Source organism: Drepanopeziza brunnea, assembly GCF_022702325.1.
Source record: "Drepanopeziza brunnea f. sp. 'multigermtubi' strain 214-2 chromosome Unknown ctg4, whole genome shotgun sequence".
In the NCBI taxonomy this organism is placed as follows: Eukaryota; Fungi; Ascomycota; class Leotiomycetes; order Helotiales; family Drepanopezizaceae; genus Drepanopeziza; species Drepanopeziza brunnea.
Genome location: NW_027094067.1, coordinates 1,877,705 through 1,901,975, shown reverse-complemented (window position 1 = coordinate 1,901,975; position 24,271 = coordinate 1,877,705). Strand labels below are relative to the sequence as shown.

The 24,271-nt window shown below is 47.2% G+C and overlaps 10 protein-coding genes across 10 annotated transcripts; 3 read left to right on the top strand and 7 right to left on the bottom strand.

Moving 5' to 3' along the window:
* Window positions 1-534: 534 nt before the first annotated feature.
* Window positions 535-2,695, bottom strand: L3040_003329 (uncharacterized protein; the record flags this gene model as incomplete). Its single annotated transcript, XM_007293654.1, has 6 exons — window positions 535-1,221; window positions 1,274-1,548; window positions 1,604-1,801; window positions 1,857-2,035; window positions 2,084-2,396; window positions 2,617-2,695. 6 exons carry the CDS (start codon window positions 2,693-2,695, stop codon window positions 535-537), a joined length of 1,731 nt encoding a protein of 576 aa, XP_007293716.1.
* A 940-nt stretch (window positions 2,696-3,635) lies between these two features.
* On the bottom strand, window positions 3,636-4,279 carry L3040_003328 (uncharacterized protein; the record flags this gene model as incomplete). Its single annotated transcript, XM_007293656.2, has 2 exons — window positions 3,636-3,664; window positions 3,715-4,279. The coding sequence occupies 2 exons, from the start codon at window positions 4,277-4,279 to the stop codon at window positions 3,636-3,638; spliced, it is 594 nt and encodes a 197-aa protein (XP_007293718.2).
* A 4,195-nt stretch (window positions 4,280-8,474) lies between these two features.
* L3040_003327 (uncharacterized protein) lies at window positions 8,475-8,898 on the top strand (the record flags this gene model as incomplete). Its single annotated transcript, XM_066154424.1, has 2 exons — window positions 8,475-8,511; window positions 8,594-8,898. The coding sequence occupies 2 exons, from the start codon at window positions 8,475-8,477 to the stop codon at window positions 8,896-8,898; spliced, it is 342 nt and encodes a 113-aa protein (XP_066012387.1).
* A 101-nt stretch (window positions 8,899-8,999) lies between these two features.
* L3040_003326 (uncharacterized protein) lies at window positions 9,000-9,302 on the top strand (the record flags this gene model as incomplete). Its single annotated transcript, XM_066154423.1, has 2 exons — window positions 9,000-9,053; window positions 9,111-9,302. The coding sequence occupies 2 exons, from the start codon at window positions 9,000-9,002 to the stop codon at window positions 9,300-9,302; spliced, it is 246 nt and encodes an 81-aa protein (XP_066012386.1).
* A 1,294-nt stretch (window positions 9,303-10,596) lies between these two features.
* Window positions 10,597-12,823, bottom strand: L3040_003325 (uncharacterized protein; the record flags this gene model as incomplete). The annotated part of the gene is made up of 2 exons (XM_007293658.1): window positions 10,597-12,446; window positions 12,496-12,823. 2 exons carry the CDS (start codon window positions 12,821-12,823, stop codon window positions 10,597-10,599), a joined length of 2,178 nt encoding a protein of 725 aa, XP_007293720.1.
* Window positions 12,824-13,002: 179 nt separating this feature from the next.
* On the top strand, window positions 13,003-13,797 carry L3040_003324 (uncharacterized protein; the record flags this gene model as incomplete). Its single annotated transcript, XM_007293659.1, has 2 exons — window positions 13,003-13,069; window positions 13,157-13,797. The coding sequence occupies 2 exons, from the start codon at window positions 13,003-13,005 to the stop codon at window positions 13,795-13,797; spliced, it is 708 nt and encodes a 235-aa protein (XP_007293721.1).
* Window positions 13,798-14,040: 243 nt separating this feature from the next.
* Window positions 14,041-15,129, bottom strand: L3040_003323 (uncharacterized protein; the record flags this gene model as incomplete). The annotated part of the gene is made up of 1 exon (XM_007293660.2): window positions 14,041-15,129. The coding sequence occupies one exon, from the start codon at window positions 15,127-15,129 to the stop codon at window positions 14,041-14,043; it is 1,089 nt and encodes a 362-aa protein (XP_007293722.2).
* Window positions 15,130-15,716: 587 nt separating this feature from the next.
* On the bottom strand, window positions 15,717-16,613 carry L3040_003322 (uncharacterized protein; the record flags this gene model as incomplete). The annotated part of the gene is made up of 4 exons (XM_007293661.1): window positions 15,717-16,094; window positions 16,145-16,282; window positions 16,332-16,360; window positions 16,436-16,613. 4 exons carry the CDS (start codon window positions 16,611-16,613, stop codon window positions 15,717-15,719), a joined length of 723 nt encoding a protein of 240 aa, XP_007293723.1.
* A 1,465-nt stretch (window positions 16,614-18,078) lies between these two features.
* Window positions 18,079-18,840, bottom strand: L3040_003321 (uncharacterized protein; the record flags this gene model as incomplete). The annotated part of the gene is made up of 4 exons (XM_066154422.1): window positions 18,079-18,167; window positions 18,258-18,488; window positions 18,548-18,635; window positions 18,694-18,840. The coding sequence occupies 4 exons, from the start codon at window positions 18,838-18,840 to the stop codon at window positions 18,079-18,081; spliced, it is 555 nt and encodes a 184-aa protein (XP_066012385.1).
* A 1,765-nt stretch (window positions 18,841-20,605) lies between these two features.
* Window positions 20,606-21,312, bottom strand: L3040_003320 (uncharacterized protein; the record flags this gene model as incomplete). The annotated part of the gene is made up of 3 exons (XM_007293663.2): window positions 20,606-20,994; window positions 21,054-21,147; window positions 21,208-21,312. The coding sequence occupies 3 exons, from the start codon at window positions 21,310-21,312 to the stop codon at window positions 20,606-20,608; spliced, it is 588 nt and encodes a 195-aa protein (XP_007293725.2).
* Window positions 21,313-24,271: the final 2,959 nt, after the last annotated feature.

The following is a 24,271-nucleotide window of genomic DNA, read 5'->3' as shown; positions in this document are numbered from 1 at the left end:
GCCTGGGGTTGTTGTGGGTCGGAGGAGGCTTTTCATCGGGCCTCGCTATAAAACCGACTCGCACTGGCCCTTTCGCTAAGTACGGAGTAATGTACTAGCGGCTTTATCCAGCAGACGACATTGATCGAGGTTAATGTAGGTAAGCAAGAATCTCTGCACGAGGGAATTCATTCGCAACCTCGCATGATTCCATTGCGTTGAAATTATCAGCTTGACGGTGCCCAATTGGATGCGAGATATAGCTGGGAAGAACAGTCACTTCCTGCATCTTACCTGGTAAATTCCCGACAAGCAATCACGGAACCAGGTCTTCAGGTACTTCGGCACTAACCATCATCTCAAATCATCAAATAATATCATTTTGTGCTCATTACGATTATCCCAGGCCGGAGTACTGTGACGAGCCAATTTTAGAAAAGAAACCCCGGACTACCTCGACTCCACCCGCAAAGCAAACGCTCGTAGGACTGTTATACACTGTCATCAGTTCATGTCAATTCCTCCACCACAGCTATCTCCTCTTGGTGAATGCAATCACAACTCCTCCTTGATGCGGTCACCAGCCTTCTGAGCGGCCTCGCCAGCACGGTGGCTGGCGTAGGTTGCTCCCTCCTTGATGGAGTCTGCGCCCTTCTCGGCTTGCTTCTCAGCGTACTGGCGTCCAGAGGCCGCACCATAGCTAATCTGGTTCTTGACCCAGGCGAAGGAGTCCTGGAGCTTGGCCCAGAGAGTTCCCTGAGGAGTGGTTGTACCGTATTGGAAATAGTTTCTATAGTTGCGGGCGTATGCGATGAGCTGGTTCTTTGTGGATCCCTGCGGAACATTGAACCCGTAGGAGTCCAAGTAGTTCTTGAGCTCCGACTCGGACCAGCTGTCGAAGATCGAATCCTTGGCAGCATCTGTTTGCTTAGCAAGGTATGAAGTGACGGAAGCATAGCCAACACCGCCTGTCTTGGAGGCAGAAGCGTAAGCATCCTGGGCAGCCGAGAGCAATTGCTCGCGAGTGGCGTCAGCTTGCTCGCTTGCCTTCTCGGCGGCAGCATTTCCAGAGGATGCGAGATACGCCTTCAAGTTGTCGACGGTCCATGTATCGAAAGTCCAGGCCGACCAGCCGGTGGCAGCCTTGTGTCTGTTCAGGCGAACGGCAGCCAAAAGCTCATCCTTCTTTCCGCTCTGTGGAACTGGGACACCTCGGGAGTCAAGGTATGCCTTGAGGCGAGACTGAGAGCCATAATTAGCACTGCTTGGTATGATAGAGATGCTTTCAACTCACCTCGCTCCAGGTCGCGGAAGCCTCGTTGAAAAGATGCTCAGCCTTCAATGCCGCATCATCGGTGGCCTTAGCATACTGATTTCCAGCGGCAGTTGTAGCAGCTCCGAAGGCAGATTCTCCAGAAGCACTAGCCTTGCTTGCAAAGCTCTTTGCGGAGTGCAATACATTATCTCCGGTAAGTTGAGCTCGGTGCTTGCGAGCAATCGCCAAGAGCTCGTTTCTGCGGCTGCCTTGTGGAACATTGATACCGTTCTTGTCAGCCCACTCCTTGATTTCTGTCTCGAATCGTTAGCGAGCTCACCTGAACACAGAGGTGATATATCCACTTACGAGAATCAGACCAAGAGTCCAAAAGCTTGTCACTCAGAGTCTCAGCAGTAGCGGCAGCAGACTTGGAAGCGGAAGCCTGCAAATCAGCAGTCTTCAAGCTGGCAATACGGGCGTTGCGGCGGACACTAGCGATCAGCTTGTCACGGGTGGTTGGCTGAGGAACTGGGATGCCATGAGTGTCGAGAAATTCCTTGAGGTCTGTGACGTTCGTTAGCAACTCTGAATTTGCATAATCCTGAGTAGTAGGACTTACCAGACTCAGTCCAGGACTCGTAGATCCAGTTGCCAGGGTAAGCAGCGGTCTCGCCAGCCTTCTGTGCAATGGTCTCGTAGCTAGATCGAATCTTTTGGAGGAGGGTGTCTCGCTTGCGTGGTTGGGGGACGGGGATGCCATGCTTGTCGGCGAAAGCCTTCAATTGAGACTCGGTCCAGCTTGTGAATATCAGCAGTTGCTCAGCGGAACATCGCAGAAGACCTTACCTGTCAAAGATCCAGTTGGTAACGCTCGACCAGGCATCCTCAGCCTTGTCCTCGGCCTCGTACCAAACGTTCTTGACGGAAGCGATCAGGCCATCCTTGTTGCTCGCAGCGGCGTCCTTGGTCTCAACACCCTTTTGCTTGAGGTAGGAGTTGAGCTGCTTGGTGTCCCAGTCACTGTATGGCTTGGAGACCTTGGTTTGCCAGTTCTCCTTGACGGCGGTCTCAAGCTGAGCTCGGTCGTACGGGGTAGGGTAAGGGACGTCGTGATCCGACAACCATCTCTCGAGCTCGGTTTCGTGCCAATTGTTGTAGACTGTAGAATTTCAGTGTTGTTGACTTGAAGGGGTTGTACAAATGAAGTGATATGATATGCTCAGAGAGTCCTGGCAGATGGGTAGGAGATGGGAGCTCAGCAGGAAGAGACCGAAGCTCGAGAATTAGAGATGAAGCTTTGCGAAGCTTGGAGATGGATATGATCGAGAGAAGGCTAGGAAGTGATGAGGCAGATAGGAGGAGCTCGAAACAAAACGTACCAGACTTGCTGAACCAGCTGCTGGCAACGGCGCCCTCTGCAGCGAGACCCAGCACTAGAAGCTGGGAGAAGAACTTCATGTTGGCTGAAGATCCTCAGTATCTGTGATGTCGTTGTAGATGTGGGTGATTGAGTTGAGTTGTTGTTAGGGTTGTGGTTGTGGTTGTAGTTGTGCTACTAAGTCCTCACCTTGATACTATTATTATGGTGTTATGTTTTGGGAAGAAAGAGCGGAAGGGAAGCTTGTTGATGCAGTTGCTGAAAGGGCACGTTAGTCCCAAAAGGCAATCGGTCGTTTTCGCTAGCGGGGAAACAGGGTGACGTCAGTGTGGCTGGTGGCTTTGTTTCCTTCCCCGGCCGATCAGCACGTCTTGGCCAATCTCAATCCTTTTATTTTTCCGGGAAGGTGTCGAAGTGTCAGCTTGGAATTACCGGTACTGCAGCATGAAAACAGCTTTCCTGATCTTCGAGCTTGTCTGACGAAATCAGGAGTGGGGCGAGCTTGTTCGGCCTGATGTCATGGGATATGCCCTGCTAGTGGCCGTCAGAACGCCACATATCCGGGCTACTAAGCTTGCTGTTGCGGGGACGGGGACTGGAACTGGGAACTGGGAACTGGGAATTGGGAACTGGGAACTGGGAACTGGGACTGGGGCTGGGGCTGGTGCTGGACTTTGGCATGTGGCTGTGATGGAAAGTCAATTATTTACATACCGGTACGACAGGAGGACATTCATGGCCATGTTGACTGAAGCAAGCGTTTACGCGAAAGCTTAAGTGCCTACCTAACCACAACCACAACCACAACCACATATCAATGTCATAGGATCATGTGGTTTGGTTAATTGGTTCGAATCAAAACTTCTAGAAAATGCTGCAATCTTCCAGGAAGAAGAACAACAGTTCTACGGGAAAATCGCATATACAGTATACAGCATTCAAATTGCCACCAAAGCCTTTCTTTCTGACAACAACAGCGGACAACTTCAAAATCCCCATCGTGCAGTCCACCTCCATCCGCTACTCATGATCGACTGAACCTCCCTTCCCTAAATTTATCTTAGCATGTTTCTACCAGACCCCATACTGGAAGACCCACCCTTCCAGAACTTCTTGTCCACCTTGTCGTCCGCCGCCGGAGCAGCCCGGTCGTGACGCTGCTCGAACTCCTTATTGTGCTGCTCGACCTCAGCTTGCTTGTCCTTCGAATTTCCCGATCCAGGCACGTCGTGGTCCGCAATCTTCGGCTTCGCCCCGTCCTTGCTCTTCTCCTCGGGGTTGCTGCTCTTACCTCCGCTTCCGCCTATGGATCCTCCCGTTGGGCTGGATCCTGTCTCCATCGCTTCTTTGCTCCTCGATCCTCCTGATTGCGCGGAAGCATCCTCTGGAGATGCACCACCCTTAGTAGGGCCAGCTCCTGTGTACTTTCCGACGCTGGGAGGAGCAGGTCCTGGGTGCTCGGCATTGTGTTTGGTATTGTTGGAAGGTCCCTGGCCTTGGGGTTTCTCGCCCCTGGGATCACCCTTTCCGTCGCCATATCCTTGTGCTGCAGAGCGTGGGCTTGTTGATGATATGAATCGAAAGCTCGCTGGTTGAAGGATTCTCAATGGAGCTGCTCTTCTGGCGAAGCTCGAGAGAGCGGTGGTTGTGCGGAATAGAGCCATTTTGTAGGTTGATGTCGAATTGAGAGATTCGAGTATTTTGATGTTTGAAGGGTCTTCGGAATGAAGCTATCAAAGGACCAGCTAGCCTTCTGGGCTAAGGAGTAAGTACCTCTACCTGTTATTCGTGGACGTCATGATTGCAAGTAACGTGCTTCATGGAAGGCAGGGGCGAGTGGCTGCACGCGGCACGGGCCTTGGCGAGATCCCCCCCTTTTCGATATGGTCGGCTCGGCTATATTGAACGCCAACCCTGCAACTGCAATAACAACGACAACAATTTACAATTTACAATTTACAATGTCATGTTCAGTAGATGCATAGCTACCATGCAACAATGGCTGTCGACGAGCCTCACCCACCTCTTCCCAGCTCTAGAACGGTATCAGCGATGCTCAATGGTACCCTGTCCGTTCTCGGGGTTGCCAACTTGGACTTGTTCCTAGTAATTTTACAAACAACCAGTTGGAGCTGCGGGGGGACAGGTACGCGAAAGTAAACAAAACTGACTAAGAATCAAAAACGACCAAAGGCCCTGAGAATCTGTGTTGCTGGTCGACGATAGTGGAATCGGCTGAGCAGTTAGAGCCATGCTTTCGGAGAGTAAGCTTGACACAATACCAAGGAATAATGTGGCATTTTTGGGATTTCGGCTCGGTCATGCTCATAGATATCTGGCTCACTTGTGCCCAGATCGAGCGATTCACGGTGAGGATTCGAATCCCTGGCGAAAGAGATCGCTAGCGAGGTCTGTTTCCGGGGAATAATCCACAGGTCTCACTAAATATAGCCAGAGACAACAGCTATTCTTATGCATACGTAGCATCGTCTCAAAGAGGTGTCGAATTCTCAAGATTTAGGCTAGCCAACTTCTAGGGCAACAAGAAAGAAAGATCTCAAGCGGCGGATAGATCTTCGCACGGTGTAACAGCTGACATTGAGCCATCTCCTCCCCGAATAAAGCAAGCTCTGAGCTTCAACCTTCCTCCTCGAAATCAGCGCCCTTCATCAATAATTTTTGGGGCAGAAGTCGTAGTTCCTGTGCTGGTATCCGTACGTGAGGTGAGCGCCCCGATCATAGGCAAACCCAGGTTCGTAGGATCCGCACACGCCTGTGATCCCCTCGTTTCTACATCACGGTGTAGTTTAGTTAGCAGCTGCCAGACATGTGTGAAATATCGGGGATGAGTGACGATGAGATTCAACTTCATCAGAAGTGTCGAGACACCCAGAAGAGGGAGGGAGCGATGAGATTCTCAAACGTACGAGACTGATATTCCTGGTAGCATGTATTGCCCGCGGCACGATTGTTGCAGCAGTATGCGGCGACCTTTCCGGAGATGGACTAGATAACCTGGTGGCTGCCCAGACTTTTGCCGCCAGCCCCGATCTACTGTCGAAGACTGGTGGACGCAGTCTTGGTGTTGCTCTCGTTGAGTTTGTCCTGGTCCTTGAAGCAGATCCCACCGCATCCCATATTGCTGGCAGCGCAGTTTGGCTAAAGATGTAGCCCTGTTTAGAGCCTCTTAAACGCTGGACAGCCCATACGTAGGCAGGATGCCTTAGTTCAGCTCCGAATAAACGATTAATCGATTTGCAGGTGCAAGAAGTTTCACGACCCAGCAGAGTGAAACCATCCCCATTCATCTCGACAGAAACCGTGGACAAGAGATCGATTCCGAACTAGCGCAGCCTCGTCCCAAAACAGCTTGAAATTGCGCTCGTGTTTTTCCTCGCTTAAGAATGTTCCGGCCAAGCGTCAGCTCGGTCATAAAGCAACCTCCTACCCCATGGCACGCTACCTATCCTCCTTCGAATGAACTTTTGCTTTGGCCGTCGTCACTTCCTCGCGCCGTTTCTCGCTCTGAGCTTTTATAACTGCTCTTGCCTCAGGAAGGAGGACATTTGACTCTGCAATTCTTTTCCCCAGTCTAATTAAACTTGCGTTGCGTCTTGCTCCATGTGCTCTACAATATCTTCCATATTCGCAATAAGGGTATCTTTGAGCTGGAGCTGCGACCCTCTATGTTTTGGGAAAGGTGTTTAAATGCTCAACAGCATCGGTTAAGCGAGCCTCAGCCCTCGTTAATCTTTGCTATAGGTCTTGTGGTATATATTTTTATCGCAATTTAATCGCCGATTCGTTCTTACGAAAACTATGGACCCTTCTTGCATCGAGTGCGGCCTTGTACTCATTCCAATTCTCCAGGTTCATATTGTACCTCTGAGTTTTCTTGAAAATTGCTTCCGCTTTTGGTAAGAGCTCCTGCACTGCCCTCAAATGGTTCTCCAACTTTAAACGATTAGCAGCCTCTTTTGCTGTGGTCAACTGGTAACACGGACTAAGGGATGGGTGGCTAAAGACTCTGGACAACGCTCTTGACCTTTAAGCTCCCTCACCTGGCGCCTCTTAGGTCGAGAGAGACGGCACCACATTGAGGATCAAAGCCAGACTGTGCCACGATAATCAACCCTGTATGGTCTGCCTCGTATTCCCTGTTTCGAACAACAAAGTGAATTTCTTCTATAGCAAGTGTGAAGTCCGTGTCAATCCCTGATAGCTAGTAGGTTCACTAACTTGCAATCTGGACAGAGTCAAATCTATTGGCAGCCTTGATCTAGCCACCAATCGCCCTTCAGGGAATTGGCGAACAATGCCTATGTTTACAACTCAGTAACATGCCTGGCGACCACATGTCCTAGTTCATGACCCAGGATAACGACTACTTCATCTGCTGTATGGAGATTATGAGGGAGTCCTGTATTGGTAAAAATACGGCCCCCGTTCTCCCCACTTGTAGAAGCTGCCTGTGGGTTCTTTGAAGACGTTATTAGCCGTTCGGATTCAATTTCTTGATAGACGCCAATTTTAAATCTACCCAAATCGTCGAAAATGTGAAGGGTGATTTTTAAACCCTTTTCACAATCGACCTGTAGCATTCGGTCCAAGATTTCTCGAATGACCTTATACTCAGACATATTGAAATTCAACTTGGGTTGCCCTTTCTATGCCCGCATTCACTTCTCTGCCCGATACCAAACCTGGTTGTCAAAATTCTCGTCAAAGAGCAATGTCCCTTCCCTTCCTGTGATCGGAACAACGCAGCGATATTGGAAGTAAAGAGCAGAGAAGGCTACCCCAACGACCGTTGTATCGCCTAGTAGAAAGGGAAAACACCCAGCCTGCGACCCTGCTCCGAGTCTGACCTCGTGGTTTTCCCTCACTAGTAAGCACCTGGAGAATGCGGTACTTGACAGCGGTAACATTCGTTCTCCTTGTCGCTCTTCTCGTCGTTCTCCTGGCCGTAACGGCCGATACAACAGTTCTGGTTCCTAATAGGCTGGGACTTGCTATTCTCGTAGCGCAGGCCAGTGTGTGTAATATTGCACTTAGGCAACTCTGCCAGCGAATGAGCTCCGGGTGCGCAACAAGTACTGGATTGAAAGAGTCACTCAATGAAGGGAGATATGTTGGAACAGAAATAACGCGACACAAGTGTATGTAGCTTGCTCACGAAAAGAGATTCCTGCAAGGATCCAACTGGGACCGCCAAGGAGGATCCGAACTCAATCGCACTCTGCCTAGTCCGAACAAGTGACAAGTCGTCTGAATGAGGCTCCCCAAGGCGTGGACCGCTTGAGGTGATCTGAATATTTAAGCCGATATCTGTACTCATTCCGGAAAACGTACTAGCAATTGCACTTATATTTACATTGACCAAACCCCTTCTTGAATGCAGGAGGTCTTCAAACCATGAGTTCTTGTTTCCCACCTCGGTAAGATGTTCCTCGCCTTTGTGCCCGCAAGATGCTGATAGTCGTGATATTCACCGCCGCCAGCTGCCATCTTTTAGCTGGCTCTAATGCAGTATTATTTTCTAATTCGCCCATTTCGCTATGGCATTGGCCTTACTAGCAGCATGGTTTCGACGAGGCGAGTGAAGGCACTTTCGAGGCCTCCAAGCCGCTCATCCGTCACCACGAGGACAGTCACCAGCGAAAAGTACTTGGGATAATCAATAGTGTCCCATTGTATAGTTAGTCAGGCAAAATACCAGAAAAGAAGAAAACCAGACTTCCCGAAAGAAGAAAGATGAGCTTCCGACATCCCTAGATTTGTCATGCGCTACCTGAGAAATGCATCGGAATTTTGTTTTCTTTTCGGCTGTTTTGTATATCTTGGCGACCGGCGTACGCTATGATATACTCTGCTCGCACCCCTCCCCAAGTTGCCTGTTGGATTTCAGACGTGTCCCACCAGTACGATTTTTCCCCCAAACCATAACAAGGCTGAGTACTCAGGAACGCTATCGTTAGTGAGCAACAGTTTGACTTTCAAAGTCGGACGGAAGGTCGTGAACGACGAGGGGACCCCAGACGAGTACCATGAGGACAAGGAGACGCAGAAACATAGACCCAAGACGTTTGCATGGCCACCGAGAAAGCGAAGCGAAGCACGAGAATTCTCGAACCCTCCTGGGAGGACAGCTGAAGAGCAACAGGAGCATACCATCGAGAGAGTCGCCAACCCCAGTGCCGAAAGTAGCGGAAACGCCGCTGGCACACCTGAAGAGTACTGGGACAAGCTCCCAGCCGTGATCCGAAAATCTCTGTCTTCCTAATGCGCTTGTTTAATGCACGTATTTATTGGAGCTATCGTCAGTGCAGGTTTAGGTCTGGCATCTCCTAGCTCGAAACTTCCCAAAGTCAGTGAGTGGAGGCGATGAAGGTTGCGGCCGTTCAGTCCAGCTTCATCATTCGATATCCTGTGGTTGGCGTGAGTATTCCTGGCTCATGCGACTTGTTTTTGTAGATTCCTAACCGACAAGCCAAGTATCGGATTCTCTATTTCATCCTAGTGTTAATGCCAACTGAACCCCCAGCACTCGCCAATTCGAGCGGAGGCGCCGACGAGCGCGAGAAGACGAGCATTGCAAAGTTCATCACAATATCCTACGCAAAACCTCCTCTCATCTATCTCGCTGTCGCCGGATTGTCGAAAGTGTTCCTGGCCATATCTCCATGACTCCAACACTTGGCGAACACGAATAGCCGGTGATAATAACCCTGCAACAAATGCAAACCAAGAACTCAAAGAGGCACAGAGCAGTTCTTTGAAGTGTGTTTTATCCCTGACGAGCTGAGCCCGGTGCCGGTTGAGGTCTCTTTATCTCGGCTTCGTGACACCGGGCGTAAAACGCGAGATCAGGCGAAACGGTTTCAGACGCACTGCACTTGACGGCGGGCACATTATCAGCCCAAAATCGCAAGAAAGCCGGGGAGATTGGAGGACCTGTCGCAGAAAGACGGAGCTCTGGCAGGTCCCGTATCAGTCGTAGCTGATCTCTGGCCTGGAAGCTTAATACCTCGGAGATATAATAGGAAGGGTGTTCCCGCTGCTGGTAGCGAGTTTTTCTCAACCTCATCGCTCTCTCGACGACTTCCTGTACACTCGCTTTTTGCCAGCTCTACATTCTTTGCTCCGCCGGTCGGTTCCCTATAATATAGCCGTAGACGGTTTTCCAAAGCTTTTTTTTTCATCTCCTCTGCTCTACTCTCGCTCAACTAATAAAGTACGATCTTATCCACTCGGAGCCCACTAATTCGCATCAAAAATCCATCATTCGAGTCCACTCGCTTTCCGGGCACTTCACCGTTCTTCACACTACACTCTCTCTCCCGAGAAAAAGAAAGCAAAATGCAGTCCGCAGTCCGACCTGCCCACCGTTACCGCAAACACACTCGCTCGCTGTCCCAGGACCTCACCACCGAGCTCAAAACAAAGCCGCTGTTCGACCTCCCTGCTGCCGAGCGACGACCGGCAAGCTCACCATCGACATTGCCTGCCACTTCATGCTACAGCACTTTGCTGATGCAGGCAAGGAGAGGGGGGTCATCTGTGATATTTCCTTGAAGAATATCTGATGGTTGGGAGTCGAGGCCGGAATTTGACTCTCACACCCTCAAGAAGAGTTACTGCCAGCTTTCGTGCAATAGAGGGCCTGGCGGTGGGATCGATATGGGTATGGTGATGGCGTTTTCCACGATGGTGTTTCATGAACGCGAGGGTTTTTGGCTTCAGCACTTGTAGAGCATGGGGAGTAATACGAAAGAGAAGCAGAAGAATTGGCTTAATTGCGCCCGCGCTTGCAGAAGATTGCTTTTCTTCGAAGACGAAGTGTCATACCTAGCTAGACCTGAGCAGTCGTTTAGCATCTACAAAAATATGATACAATGGACCAAATCACTTTTATACCCAAGGGTATCATGTACAGAGAGGTGGAGATATTATCCGCCTGCAATACGTATCAGCCGTCATCTCAAATCTTCTCCAACAAAAGCTTCGATCCGGTATTCCCCACAACCCTGTTCTTCAAAGTTTTCGACTTCTTGGCCTTGCCCTTCCCATCCTTAGTAACCTTCTCAGCATCAGCAGCCTCTTGCTCTCTCCTCGCTCTCTGCTCGGGGGTTTCCTCCTGAGCTGCCTTCTGTAACCTCCCCTTCTCGTTCTTCAAGATATGCAGCAAGTCTTTCTTTTGCGAAAAATTACTAGACTCGAGAAGAGCCAAGACGACAAATGAACTTGATCCGGTAGCCCATTCGATGACCCAATTTTTGATGCACGGATACAGGATATCGGCGAAGTTGAGAGCCGGCTCGATAGGTACAACGGCTTTCGTCTTGGAGTCGAAACGTCCTCCGGCTATGAGAGACTTGAGCATCTTGCCACCGTACGGTGTGGCGGCTAGGTGGGAAGGAGGCTCATGGTTCTCGGCTCCATCCTCGGTGACGGGTGTTTGAGTGTATGTTGGGTCTCCGGCGGCGGTCTCTGCGACTGCGGCCAATGCAGCTGTCTTGTCGCCTTCGGCTCCGAACAGGACTTCAGTTACAAATTGAGTTCCGAAACTAGTAGCAACTAGATCAGGAGCTGCGGCGGCTATACCGTTCAGAAGAAATGGAGACAAGGCTTTCGCCAGCTCAGCTCTTCTGATTTCAGGATCCTTCTTACTGGTTGTCGCTCTGACTTTGTCGATTTCGGCGAGGATCTCAAGGTCTGCGGAATGGCTTGCTGGGAAGAGGGCTTTTGATCGGCCTTGGAAGAGATATAAGAGTGGGATGCGAGCATTAAGATCATTGACAGCGAAGCCGATGTTTTCAATCTGCTTCTCAGTATCCTTGCTTAGTAATTCAGGGAAGATAGACTTCGCGGTCAAGACCGTATCATCGATAACCTCGTACGCGGTAAGAATGACAATGTGACCATTAACATCGCCCGCCATCATCTGAAGAGTATCTTTGTAAGTTTTGAGGATCTGCTTTCTGTCCTTGGCGGTTCCGTAGGCGAGAGCCAAGCTGACTACCCGGGATCCGGATCTCGTAAAAGCCAAGTTCTTGAGCAGGTCACCTTCATCGTCGCCCTTTATGATTTCTAGGTACTCGGTGACCTCCTCGGTTCCTGCCTTGGCATTGAGGAAATATTGGAGCATAGCATCGTGGAGGAGAGTGAATCCAGTCATCTTCTTCTGAATGAGGTGGTTGATGAGTTCTTGGAGTGAGCGCATGATCGGAGCACGCTTTCCGGCTTCCGCAGCCAGAATGTCTGCGAGGTCTGCGGTGATAGTCCCGTCATTATCCTTGTCGAAAAGAGAAAACTCGGCACCGTACCACTCTCGCAATATGGTCGCCTTTTGCTTTCTAGTAGCGACTCCACGGTACACATCGTCGAGAATCCACGAGGCCTCTGGGTGCTTGATCATTCGACGGACATGCCCGAAGAACTCGGGTACAATGATGTCTCTGATCTCATCGTCGTTCTGGACCAATAGCTTTCCGATCAAGAACTTGGCATATCTGCTCTCCGCGAGCTGGCGGTATGATCCTGCGAGTTCCTTGGCAATAATCTTCCTTTGCGCTGGGTTGGCATATTTGATTGCAGTCTGGACAACTCTGACGCTGTCATGCTTCAGAACATAGTCCTTGATATTTCCGGTGATAATCTCGAACAGCTCGCCGACCAACTGTTTTCGCTCCTCGACTGGAACATGGGATTTTCGGCGTAGGCGCTCCCAAATCTTCTTCGTCCGAGCTAATTGATCTGCCAATGGCTTTGCAGCTTTTCGCTCCTGGGCTAGTTGCTTCTGCTTCGCATGCGCTTCTCTTGAAGATTGACCTATGGACTGGTTAGCATGTATCAGTGTGGATTACACAATATTTCGCACTGTTGGTAGCAACAGCCTTAGCTCTTTGTGGATGTAGCCCGTCGGCGGCGCGAGGAATTTCCTCTGAATCGGTCTCGTCGTCCTCTAATTTACTCTCTTCTTGGGAGGCTTGATCAACTGGTACTCCATCATCCGAACTCGAGTCCTCTGAGTCATCGTCGCTCGATTCCTCAATGTTCGTCACCGGTACCTTCTTCTCCTTCTTCACCGACATGAAGGCCACATCAATTTTCGGCTTTTTGCTCTCTTGAACATGAGCATTTTTGACCGGGGCCGACTTCCTCTTCGCACCAGTCGTAGCATTTTTCGTGGTTGTTGCGGATGGCATCGTTGCTGTGTTTGTCGGTCCCAAATGATAAATTTCCTCCTTGAGAGAAAAAAAGTTCCCGGGATAAGGTCGACCGCAGACCCACTTTCTGCTACTTATCAGTCGGCGCTAATCCCAAATTCTTAACCCCACACTGAAGGTCGAACCTCAAGGGTGCACTGCTAGAGTCAAACCACAAGATGGGTAAAGAAGAGCAGATTGAGGAGCGTGAAGTCCTGGACAGTATATTCCCAGAAGAAATACAAGGTGCGCGCCAGCTCTTGCAGCGGTGATACTCCTGCATACCCCGCGAAAGCCACCCAAAGTCACGGAAACCTTTTGACATTTTCACAGACATATCAGACACAGAATACCGGATCTCAGTGCCCCTCGACATCACAAACGACGATGGCGACAATTCTAAACCCCCGACAGTGATACTGCAGGTCAAATACCCGGACGGATACCCCGAAGAACCGCCTATACTCGACTTGCTGCCCGAGTCAAATGCGCCTGTGCATCCGTACTTCAGCGTCGGGTCAGACAAGGACATCTTGCTGGAGGGCCTGAAAGAGACAATCGAAGAGAACATGGGCATGGCCATGATTTTCACCATTTACTCAACCTTGAAGGACAATGCCGAGCAGCTAATTGCGCAACGGCAGCAAGTAGAGCGGGACGTGCAGGAACAGAAAATACTGGCGCTGGAGAGGGAGGAGAATAAGAAGTTCCATGGAACGCCGGTCAATCCTGAGACCTTTATGATCTGGCGGAAGACGTTCAGGCAGGAGATGGAAGAGCTGAGGGTCAAGGAGGAAGAGGCTGAGGAGGCGGCGGAGAAGAAGAAAAACAGGGGCAAGGAGACTGTGATGCAATTAACCGGGAGGCAGCTATGGGAGAGAGGTCTGGCGGGCAAGGTCGAGGAGTACGAAGAGGATGCTGATGATGAGAAAGTGCCGTTAGACGGGATGAGAAAGTTGAAGGTTGGGACATAATAGGGATAGTTCTCAAAAGCGTAGATATCATTGCGGGCATGGAACTGGAGGAGTTGCATTGCAGGCGTTCGGGATGGAATAACTGTGAATTTTCCTACTTTATAGAACTCTGACAAATGCACATCTGGGGGGTTTCCTACACACAAACCCAGAAAGAGTTACTTGCCGTAATATGAAACATCATTTATGGCCCAAACGCCGCTGCGCCTTGCGGAGACTAAAAACCAGAGAGTGGCGTGCAAGTTAGGCTCCTATCATCTCTTTATCCTCTTCAGACCCCTCATCTTCCCAAATGTCACCCTCTTCCTCCTCCTCGGCAGACACTCCTCCAAGCTCCTTGTTGATGAGAGCTTGGAGCTCTTCGGCGTGTTCTCCAAGTCTTTCATCTTCATAGTCTTGCTGCTTATAAAGACGGAGACTCTGGTCAAGCCACTGCCGACTCGATATCCATGAGACTCTCCAGCTCTCTCCATCGCCATTCTCCACCTTGACTTCACCATTCTTCTGCTTCTCACCCAGAATGTACAGTCCCCAGCCGCCCAGGTACCAAACCTCAACACTGCTATCATCTTCTCCGACCAGTCGCTCCAGAACATCGATAGCCTCGACTTCCATATCTGCCTCCATAAGCAACCTAGCAAGACTGACCCGGGTAGGAAAGTCCGGTACAACCGTATCACCAGGCGGTAAATCCTTCCACAGATCCAGACTCCTCTTCAGCGCCGCTTTCGCATCCTCCAAACGTGATTGAGAAATCCTGACATTTGCCAACGTCTGCAATGGCTCTGCAAACTGCGGAGCAACCAACGTAGCCTCCGTGACGAGGGTTTCACACTTGTGCTCGGCATCCTCTTCCCAGCTCAGATCCGTCATATACACCTCCACAACACCACAAAGCGCCACAGCAAGCTTCCTCGTCTTCTCCGCCATCGCAGCTTCGCCTTCCGCATCCAACTTTCCGCTTGCGAGCAGGGCGTCAATTTGTACCCGCAAGCTCATAGCCCCTTTCTCAAACCAGTCGACGCTGTCTTGCCCCCCTTCCTCGCTCAGCTGCGCCAGCCAAAGAAATTTCTCTGCGCCTCCACCAAGCTCTTCTGGAACCGAGCCATCCTCATCAATGGCGGCGGCTTGTTGGAAGTATTGGCGCGCCGAGTCGATATCTCCCAACTCGACGTGTATTTCTCCTAGTAAGTTGAGCGCAGGTAAGGCTTCTGGCGACTCGACATTTAGCGACTTCAAAGCTTTCTTCGCAGGCTTGACGGACCCCTCGATGTCTCCATTCTGCAAGAGTGCCGCAGCTTGTGCTAGGAGATCGGCTGTTGAAACGGCCATGTTTGCTTTTGGAGCGTTACTTCTACCGGATGTGCGTTTTTGAGCGGCTTTTCTGTCTTCTTTCGACTGCTTATTCTTGGGTTTTGTCTTTGCCATTGCGTTCCAGATTTGAAGTCTCTTTCAAACGATGCTGAGATTCGATGTGAAAACAAATTTTTGCGAGTGGGCGGGTCTCACAATGACGTTTTAAAAACTTATTGGTGGGGTGCGCTAGCGCCCCCCGGCTGGTGGAGGACCCCTCGATCTTGAAGCCCTCCCTGCATGGGACCTGCCTGATTACAAGATTCGGGACAAAAGAAACAATGAAAAAATAAAAAAACATAAAAAAAAGGTGTAATCTGGAGCTGGAGATCAGAAGTGCCAATCGCCGATAGAATTTGCACAATGTTGTCAGATATCACTGATAGTGTATCCCATGGATTTTTCTGAATTTCGTGAATTCATTTAAATTATAATCAGATCATAGGAAGTAAATCTCATGTATCGTTACTTGGTTCGGCGATCAAACATTGCCCATACCAAATCTGAACTTCAACTCCCGGTATTATAATGACAACATTGTGCAAAGGACAACATTGTCTATCTTACTAATGGGCATCCTCGGTGATCTCCCTGATCTCCTTTGATCCGGCCGTCCCAGGCCGAGACATATACCCAAGCTCTTCTCCTACGCCACTTTGTCCTCTCTTCCTTCCACCAATGTGAAATCTGGACGTGATCGGTGATTGAGTGCCTGTCTCGTTATTGCTGTCTCCGAACTTGGAGAAGAATCCCTTCTTCTTCGGCTGCTTGGCTTCGTCGTTAAGACCCACGTCTTCAAAGCCCTCCTCTGCAGTCGGTGGTTGTCTCTCGAATCGTCTTTCATTCATGGCTGATCGTGGAAGTCTGGGGATGATTGCTGAGTCGAGACTTTGTCGTCCAAACTCATGGGAAGCGCGCAGTACAGGCGATCTCGCTGAAATATCCTGCGGATAAATTAGTACGCCGATGGGTGCGAAGGGGGATGCCCGCTCACAAATGACCTTCTGTAGGAATCGAAAGATTCTCTTGAAATTGGAAAGGGGTCGATATCCACGCTATGGCGAGTACTTATCGAGCTCGCGGAGGGATGAGAGCGCTTTGGCCAGAACCCTTTCTTTTCGGGAGGAGAAGGCTTACGAGATGTCAGCGATCATTCCCGATGCTCGATCCTATCGACTCACAGGCAAATATACTCCACTATCATTGACAACTATACGCGGGTACTAATCAGCCAATCTGTCCGTGTGTCGCAGCTTGCGATTGTTCCCCAGTCCGTCGCGCATACCAGACATCTTGTATTCGACAGGTTCCCGACTCTTGATACTCATCGCAGAAGAACTCTTCGATCCAGTGGTATCAACCTTCTCAAAGCCAGGTCTGTCTTGTGGTAGCGGTCGAATGCCCTCTTCGTACGGCTGTGGTGTGGGCTCTACCCTCTTCGCAAAAGGGTTCCTGATAGGCATCGTGAAAGGAGTGGGATGGATGCGCCGGATGGACTATGAATTGGGAGATGGTCGAAGCTATTGCGGACACCAAGAAAACGACCATGAATTGAGGGAGGGGGAATCCAGTGCAATAACGCAGTTCGAGTTTTCTTTGATTGACACGGATTACGGTTCTCGCAACATTCGGGGAGGGAGCGAACTGGGGTACTGACTTGTGCTCAACCAACCAGATCACTAGATTCCGCAGATCAGCCATCCCACTAATGATCTCCTTACTTCTCGACTCTCGACTCTCGAGCCGCTCCTCTTCACTTGGATGCCGTGGCGAAGGGGGCCGGAAGAAGTCATTGGAATACGGTACTCGACGGCATCAAGGGATTTTCTGGTGTGGCTTCCTGTGTAGATAACATGTACAGCCGCGAGACCTGGATCATGAATGCGCCTTTACCTTACAGTACCAGGGAGACGGGACGGGACGGGAAACGTGGGGGACTTATTAACTTCGTAGGGGGATATTTAAGCAGCAGAAGAACAGCTTTTTCACCAAAGTTAATAAGGTGAAGCTTACAGATCGGATACCCTTGCTTTATTTACTCTTGCTTTCGAAAACATCTCGCGAGGTTTCCGAGTCTATCAGGTCGTTTACGAATTCTCGTTGGGTCGTTAGCCGCCTGGGCCACCCTTCCTTACCCACCCCTTATGAATTCACGATAAAAGAGAGCCAAAATCGAGGATTTGAAAGAAACATGAATTACCGCTGTAAAATTGAATCTGATGTTAAAAATATAATAGTTTGAAGCATCTATATTCTTCGACATTGAAAGCTGAGTATTGCTATTGATTTTTGGGAAAAGAGGGAAATGTTTGGGGGAAAATAGACGTCGGTACAGCAAGTCGGCCAATTCTTTCGAATTAAATATAAGGTAGCCGACGATTAGTGCTAACTACTCTTGGACGTGGGGAGGGGAAAAAATGGCACAAAGTCTGTCAGGTTTGTTTTTCCCTCTCCCAAGCGTGTCGGCAGGGGGGTTAAACCCTCTTACTGTATGGTAAGGTGCATAGTGGGTACCTTGACATCGAAGTGGACAGGTCTAATAGGTGTTTTTAGGGAAAAGCCGGTGGGAAATCTGCTGCTGTCAGCTCTGCTAAATCTCCCTAGTGAGTAAGTACTTAAGTAAGCAATGCCAGATGGCGGATAAAGCTTTTGAACCCTGGAAATACAGGAAATACGCAGACTGATAACAGGAAAGTGTTATCAAGTAGACAGACATCCTTGCATCCCCTTTTCGTTCCGTTTATTTGATCTCGAATATGGCAACACAAGATCACCATAGCAGGGTATTTTGTTATTGCCTCAATGGGAAATAGTTGTCTCTCAGTAACAAAATAGATTCAGATCCTAAGCGAGGTCAGAATTACAGCAGATAGTGGTGCTCGACTTCTAATATACAATTGACGAACCACTCCCTTCTGATTATGCTAGTTAAGGAGTACTGGTCGGCCTTGAACGATCTCCGTCAATATTCCACTCTTCCCAATCAATGAAATCGTTCCAATGCCCTGCCAGCTCATCTTTTGATCTGTAGCATTTGGCCCAAAAACCCAATTTATCTCCTGTTATCACATTCGATGGAATAACCATCTGAGACCTCCAATGCATACCTTTAACCCAAGAGAAGCGCAGCGCTTCCGTGGGCCTTTCCATCAATGTCGCGATGTATTCCACGACAGCATCTTCGCCTTGGTCCCATACGTCTTGTTCCTCAATCATATTACTGTCAAAATAAGATTCCGGGATCCATGCTTTGCCGACATTCATCATCAACCCCCGATTCGCTTTGATAACACAATACCAACTCCCCGTTTCACCTTGCAAGACATCAGGTTGGTTTGCTATTCGAATTATTAGCTGACGCAATAAGTAACGATCCTTCGTATATAATTCAACTCACCGATATAAAAGCCGTGTCCCAATTGATCACTGATTAAGGATGAAGAGACAACTAGCGCATAGTGTTGATTGATATCCCTAGCCTCTCTCTGTAATTCGCGTAATAATTAGTATGAGCTTGTGCTGTATACATCGAGTAAAACTTACCCTACTAACTGTTGCATAGCCGATGATCCTTCGACCGTTACGTCCTTGAGCAAGCCTAGCTGCTTGAGACATCCTAACAGCTTGAGCGCTACTGAAGAAAAAGCTCAAGGCTAGCAAGAACGCGAGGATAGACTTCGTTCGTGGCATGTTGCAAAAGAAAGAAGATGATGGATTAACGCTGAAGCAGATGCAAGAGGAAAACATCATATATCTCTTTTTTCAGCCCGTTTTTGAAACTTTTACCTTCGGCTATAAATAATTATCGTTCGGAAGATCAATTTTAATATAGAGTCGAATTTACGCTTAGGTAATTATCATAGGATTGCAATCTTCCTTTTCAGAAGGTCAAAAGATGAAGGTAATTTACTTATGATAATAGGTAGGTCGGATTGGGTGGGGGTGGGGGTGGGGGTGGGGGTTGGTTGGGTCATCAAATAACTATAGTACTTTAAACAAGGTCTTTCCCTGGCGGCCCTCTGAGGGCCAGGGGATCTCGCTTCGCAACGATCGTGATAGTAGTATAAGGCGCTTCAAATGTTAACGCTATATCAAATTTCTATGTATAGGTATGTACGCTTTAAAATAATTCGAAGAAACTGTAACGCTCTTCGAGAATCCAATCCATAGCAATAGCCCCTTACAGTGCGATGCAGCCAGCTAGCTGTGTCTCGAGCTTTTCTCTCTCTATTATTAATCAGCTATTAATCAAGTATTTGAAGGGAAAATAACCCATGACTGCATTGTATACAAACCGAAAGGGGGGCTACGATTCTTTACTTGTACGAGATGCCCTCTACGAACCTTCAGCTCTTTTTCTTTCTTTCTCTTGCGGTAGAAAGAGAGATAAAGAGTCTAGAGAGCCGAAATTGAATCATCGATATGCGACGTCTTTTCGAAGAGATTTTCCTTTACCGGCGATTCCGAACCTCCCTCCTCCTTCTTCTCGAATACTACGCCGATTACGATCTATACTTGACGGGCATACCGATTGAAAAGACTAAGAAGATTTGCGATAGAAAGGGAACGTGTATAAGAAATGGGATAGGAAGGGCTTAGTTCGATTGATCGAAAACACGGTACTGCGCCTTCGAAAGAGCGTTCTATAAATATACCGGCTCTATTTAAGGGCTACGAACGCGAGCTTTCTTAGCTCTACGACGAAAGAGAACGATGTTTGTATTATACGGATCGAGGCCGCCCGTAAGGCTACACGTATTCGACAGTTGTCGAGAGAAAACTCGACGCATATCACTATGAATTGCTTTTAAAGGGTTTACAAGTGTCCAGCTATTTGACGAGAGGTTTTCTTTAACGTGGTTTTTACTCTCGATTAGATAGTACTTTGTATATAATTCCTTTACTTAGCACGTCGCCGTACCTTATAAGAGGTCCTTAAGGTCTAAGCATTGCGTTTTGGATACCCGCCCGACGTTAATAAATACAACAACAACAACAATATACAAACCGAAAAAATAACCAAAGTGATGCACGCAAGTAGAAGTAGCCAGTAATCGCCGGTTACCTTGAATTTAATTCGAAAAAGTTAGCTCCGTTATAGCCCAGTATTGTACCGTGAATATCTGAATATCGTCGTCGCTTAACCTTATCATCGCCATCAACATTGAAGCTATTCCCGCTTTTATATTACCGTATCGCCCTTAATATGGTTACCTCCTCTATTTGGTTTGCAGTGGATCTATTCGCGTTCTTTAGATTGATTGCTCTCTCTATCTACTCCTTCCTTCTTTTGTTCTTTCAAATCAAACCAGACCAAGCCATAGCATTCCAAACCAAAGTCCATCCGTACATACTAAGAATTTAAAACAAAGAGCCAATTAAAAGCCCCGAATGGAGTCCAGATCTCTACTTTTCCCTCTATTCCTTCCTTCCTTCTTTCCTTCAAGCTCTTCCCTTACTGCACCCGAGGATCTCCAATAATATCCCAATCCAGCCAATTAACGGGCTCGGTCGTATAATCTTCCAGCTCTTTCTTTGTTTCCCAGCATTTAGCCCAGAAATCCAAGTTATCGTCATTTAGCGTTACAGTTGGAATAACTATTTGCAACTGCTCAGGCCATTCTGAAGAAGATGAAAAGCGTAATGCTTTCTCCGGGTTTTCTGGCGCTATTGACTGGATGTAACCCAAAATAGTTTCTTCATTTTTGTACCATAATATCTGATTGGTCTCAATGTTTCCTTCTGGGATCCATACTTTGCTTAAATCTCTGATCCTGTCAATATCCGCTTCGATGGCACAATACCATGCGCTTGGTGTGGCCCGCCAGTGAGCAATTATGTTTGCTATTTAGATTATTAATTCCACGTAATAAGTAACGATTTATAAATATACATCAACTTACCCGCATAAAAACCTTCTCCTAGTTGTTTAGAAGATCTTTGATCGAAATTCTGATCTCTAGGCTTTTCGTGCTGATTGATATCTCTGGCTACGTCCTACAGTTCGCGTAATTAATATAAACTTATACTATACTGTATAAACCAAGTGAAACTTACTTCGGAAACAATTCGATAAGCGATAAGTCCTCTTCCATAAGCTTTATTGAAGAGAAAGCTCGAGGCTAGCAAGATCGAGCAAGTAGATTGCGATAGTAGCCTCATTTTGCTTTATAAGTCTTCCGATAATGCGAGCTGACGAAAGGGAATAGGCTTGCGAAAGAAGATGTTAAGGAAGATGATAGTAAAGAAGATGATAGTAAAGAAGGTGAGGATTTAATCTGAAATGAGTTCAAAAGGAGATCTATATCTCTTTTTTATAATGTATCTCTCGGACTGTGTTCATTATCAGTATAGGTAGACGGGTATACCTACCCCGCCTACGCCCCCGCCTCCTCCTCCCTATAAATAAAAGACAGAAGGATCCTAAGGGTGGCACATACCCACGGTACAGGCCTAAGTATTACCCATCGATGGTGCCTCAAAATTTTGGTTTCCACTTTAATACCCCTGGTTATCCTACCCTCGAGGGGTAATACTACGTACTTACGCCTGTACCATGGTACTCGCAGATTTTATAAGCTTTTATTTTATCAGGGTATGTAGTACGTGGTACTACCGGTACCATTCCGCCGCGATTACGTTTAAACAGCGGTTTCTTATAGTTCTAATTAAAGCAACAATTTTATCTTTTTCGATCGAATCCCACGTTTCTTGAACAATCATTCTATATCGAAGATAACTTTAATCAACTTTAAGATATTTTTCTTCAATGTTCATAACCAAATCGCCTCGATCGGGTTAAGATCGGAAGATAAAGCTGGGAAAGAATAGGTAGGAAAAAGCAGCGTTAAAATACCCTTCAATTAAAATTTAAACCTGTTCGATACGCTTTTGCTACTATATTCACGATCTATTACGTACGTAGTAATAGGACGCTTTTCCGATCTGCTTCGACCCTTTCGAAAATCTTATTTCCCTTGGTAAAAATCCTTGTTTCGTACCCTCAAGGGGTAATACCGGTACTTACTACTACGTCTGGGACGTACTACGTAGTAGACTTTTGCTGCGTTTTGGATCGTGCCACCCTTGAAATGCTACCCACCTTAACCTACTACGTACTACCTTTGAAAGGAGATTTTGAAACGTAAATAACTATTTAATTTCTGTCGTAATCATCGACTCCACATGTGTAGATGTCGGCAAGGCCAAAGGACACAATTTTAATTTCTTGGGCCTTGATTTGTATTACATTTAATGATTAATTCTAATATCAAGACATTTTTTTGATGATGTTGGCCCGTGCCGCAAATCGGCAGCTTCCCAGCCGGATGGAGAAGGAAGGGGTTTATAGTGGGAACTAAACTTTTGAGGCAACCTCAAGGGGGAACAATTACGCCTGTACCGTGGGAAATGTGGATCAATGGCTGAGACCATAAACTGTTAAAAATACAGTTACCTGACTTAAAGAGAATACGTTGATTGGGTGCATCTATTTGACCTCGGGCTATCGGAGAATATTAAAACTTGGCTAAGCGCTTAGTAATGAGAAAAAGCATCTTATAAGCTTAATTTACAAGCTAGATCTGCGTAGAACTACTATTTATAGCTATCTTTTGCAATTGAAAATGACGACTATAGATTCTATTTTTTCCTCGAATTCTTTACGTTTTCTTTTCGAATATTTAATTAAATATTAGCTAATTAATATATAACAATAAGAATGCTCGAGAAACAGCTGGCTGCATCGAGCTAGAAAAGCCTATTGCTATAAACTGGATGCTCGAAGAATAGTTGGCTAAAGCGCACTAAAAAGGGCTAGAAGGGACTATCGCTATAGATTAAACGCTCGAAAGACAATTGATTGCATCGCGCTATAAAAGGGCTATGATTATAAGTTAAATGCTCCAAGAATAGTTGGCTGCATCGAACTGAAAAGAGCTATTGCTATTGTTGGTATATCACAGGGAGTTGTTGATAGACTAGCCTATGCAATTGTTATGTTGTATTGATCATGGTTGATTTTATTCCTACTAGTTGTGGGCTGTCCCCTAAGGGGGCAGGAACCACGGGTGCACGTGCCATACTCACGTGCAGTCACGTGCCAGGCCCGCATTCGTCCGATAGCTATAGATTGAATGCTCGAAGAACAGCGAGCTACACCGAGCTAAAAGGGCCTGTTGCTTTAAATTAGATGCTCGAAAAATAGCTAGCTGCAACGAGCTGACGAAGGCTGTTGCTATAAAATGAATACTCGAAGGACGGCTAGCTGTAATCGTCGGTTTCCTTAAATTTTAATTCGAAAGAATTGACCGACTTGCTGTAGCAAGTCGGCACTACTAAGGCGGGACACCCAGCAAAGCGGGACAGTAACGGTATACCACTTATTAAACAACAATTATTATTATAAGAAATAAAAAAAAACTCTATATGCTTAGAAAATTCTGCTTTACAAACGTGAATTAAAATTATAAAAATGTATTTATTTGTCGTAATCTAATACATTGAAATGTAGTGAAAAAATGGTCAAAAACTGTCCTAAATAATTCAAATTTACTTGTTTATTGCAAATATCTTAATAACCACAACCTTCATTTAAAAAAAACGTCACATGGATCGAAAATAAATGATTTAATATATTATATTACTAGATTTATTGATTATTAAATCAAAGTTGGTAGTGATGCACGTATTTTTTTGATATATTTGAATAAAAGTCCGATTTTCGTGTTCCTCGCTTATTCTAATATATACGCATTACTAAAATCGAAAAGTATACGCTAAAAGTACTATTTTATTACTTTAACTTAACATAATAAAGGAATAACAACTTGTAATTAAAATTCAATTAATTGATTAGTATCAAACTCAATATTGCGCATCTTTTATACAAAAATAATTAATCTATAATAGTTGGTTGATCTTTTATTTATTAAAAAGGAACAAATTTTACTGTCCCGCCTTGCCAGGTCGGGATTTTTTACAAATTAAATTCAAGGTAACCGACGATTACCGGCTGAAAAGGGGCTATTGCTATGGATTATGACTACGAATATTACATCGCGAAGTCCGGAAAATCTATTCTGGAGCTTGCGGAAAGCCGTAAGTTCTAGCTTGCGGCCGG